This window comes from Acanthisitta chloris, unplaced genomic scaffold (genome assembly GCF_000695815.1).
Source record: "Acanthisitta chloris isolate BGI_N310 unplaced genomic scaffold, ASM69581v1 scaffold12078, whole genome shotgun sequence".
Lineage (NCBI taxonomy): Eukaryota > Metazoa > Chordata > Aves > Passeriformes > Acanthisittidae > Acanthisitta > Acanthisitta chloris.
In genome coordinates, this window is record NW_008688729.1 from 23,526 (window position 1) to 25,966 (window position 2,441).

Below are 2,441 nucleotides of genomic sequence, written 5' to 3' on the forward strand. Positions count from 1 at the left end.
CTGAGCATCCTCACAGCCACCAGAGCTTATGGCTGAGGTGGAAATTCTCTTCCCAAACACCAAACTGGGAATTTGCTCCAGTCACAACCACTATCAGCCACTTTTGGCTCATTTTAACATCCATGGGGAGCAAAGCACCTGGCACCAACCTCAGCTGGACAAAGCTTGTCCTGTTCCAATGCTGCTGGTGCCTTGGGGCCTTACCTCACCCCCTCACAAATCCTTGCTGGGTGGAAGAAAATGACAGTTTTGGGTAAGATTCCCAACATATTTCAGAGCCCAGCTTGTCACTCAGTTGCAGCCCAATCTTTAGGCTCCATTCCCAGCCTGGCAGTGGCTGTAGGAAGATCACGAGCCTAAAAGCATCTCAGTGCTCAGCCAGAGCTGCACTGAATACTTGAGTGTATTCCTAAGTGAGGCTGCAGCATCCAGCAGAGACTCAGCTGCCCAGGCAATGCTCCATGAGACAATTCTACAGCCTGTTTTATATCCCACCCTGTCAAAATAAACTCCACAGCCCAAGCTGCTCACAGCAGCATCTAAGCCACAGTCAGGAATGCTCCAAGGGCTGCTGAATGCTCTCAATTACTGAAAAGCTTCCCAATTCCCTCTAAAACCCCCAGCACAGCCTGAGGCATCCACTGCAAATGAGTCATTTGCTCAAAGTTCATAGCCTTGAGTGGTTTTAATTGGGAAATCCCAAGGGGGATTCACTCCTCACCCTTTCTTCAGGCACTACAGTTTGGCTCCAGCTCCTCCTGCAACTTTGTGCAGTAATAACCCTCCAGAAGGCATTTCAAAATGAAGCACGAGTTGGCTGCAAAGCCACTGCTCTTTGGGGAAAGGGGGGGGGCAGGAAAAAAATAGCTGCTTTCATGGGCAGGAAGAGGAGAGCATCACTCTTGAAAGCCTAATGAAATATTCCCAGTGCAAACAATCCCTGCCTGGGAGCTCACAGCTGGCCTGGGGAAATGAGCCTGCTCAGCCCATTGATCCCACTAACACTGCTCCATGTGTTGGGCTGGGGCATCACACAACCATCCCCTCAGCACCCCCAGGGGAAGGGGGTGTGAGAAATCCTCCCTGGAGCAGGATCAGCCCTGTGGGATGACATTCACATCCTCTCCCACAAACCTCCGTCAGTACATGGAGATTTCTCCTGGAGCCAAAGCTGAAAAGCTTCACTTTTTTACAGAGCCAAAGGAGGAAATAGCCAAAGATCCAAGTGCTGCCTTTGACTTGTGGTTTCCTTGTTCTGGAGCAAGATTGCTTCATGCCTTCCTGACATTGGTTCTGCTCAGAGAAGCTGTGACACAGAGTGTCTTGAGAAACAACTTCCTCTGCTCTGTTCAGGAGCAGAGTGTTTCAGCAGTTTGGGGACACAAGGGAAACCTTAAGAAGCTCAGTTAAACTCAGCTTCAGCTCTAAATTGTGCTCTTTGCTACTTACCACAGGTTGGTTAGGCCTGAGCATGGATCCTGCTGCACGGATCCATCTCAGAGGAGTGAACAATTCCTGCTAAAAAAAAAGTTGACCTGTGGTTTGCAGGAACCACTAGAACAGAACTACTAAAGCCAAAACCACTGTTCACCACACACCAAAGGTGCTGCTAAAGATATATGCCTAGTGAAGGAGTTTCCTCATACAAAAACTCAACTTTATGGAAGAAGGAAGGGATGTTTGGGGTTTGTTTTGTCTTTTTCTTCACCCCCCTGTAATTATAGGCCTGACCCACTCTCTGCAGGAAAAAAGAAGACCCAGAAGAATCTCTAGGGATTAACCTAGAGGCCTTAAAAACCTTCTTCCCCACACCATGAGGTTTGCTCTCCTACCTCAGTGGCCAAGCCACACCAAGTTGACTGATGTTGGCTCTGCCTCCTCTCAGAACAAGCTGTGAACCTTGTCATTTACCCAAACCACAAAATATTGGTGGGCCCCAAAGCCTTGAAGGCAACATTGGTGTGTCTCTGAGCAGTGCTGATCTTGCAGGAGCAGCTCTCAGTCTAGACCTTATCAGTGGGACCATCTTGTTCTCTGCAGTGCTGTGGTGAGAGCAGCAGGGATGGAGAGAGGTGGAGGAAATGAGAAGAGATGCTGGTGAGCAGCAGGGTAGGTCCTTCCTGCTGCTCCACAAAGGGATGTTGATTACTGCAGCAAATCCACCGTGGAAGGGACAATTCCAAGAATAGGAATCCATGCAAGAGGATTGGGTGACATCACCAGTGCTGAAATCAGTCGAGTTCCACATTTCACTAGATTTTTGGCCAAAAACTCCACACTAGTCAGTCCTAGAAGTTGCCAGGACAAAGGCAGCACATGGAGGTCTCAATTCCCACCAAACACAACACACTCAGGTAGTAAATAAACAGATTTTTTGGCCAAAAACTCCACACTAGTCTGTCCTAGAAGTTGCCAGGACAAAGGCAGCACATGGAGGTCTC

The 2,441-nt window shown here is 48.8% G+C and overlaps 1 protein-coding gene across 1 annotated transcript in view; it reads right to left on the reverse strand.

Moving 5' to 3' along the window:
- Window positions 1-1,275, reverse strand: part of SMAP2 (small ArfGAP2) — an 11,725-nt gene extending 10,450 nt beyond the window's left edge. Inside the window, exon 1 of the mRNA XM_009081148.1 lies at window positions 1,167-1,275. Within this exon, the coding sequence (XP_009079396.1) occupies window positions 1,167-1,275 (109 nt within the window). The remainder of the gene's footprint in view (window positions 1-1,166) is intronic.
- Between the last annotated feature and the right edge of the window lie 1,166 nt (window positions 1,276-2,441).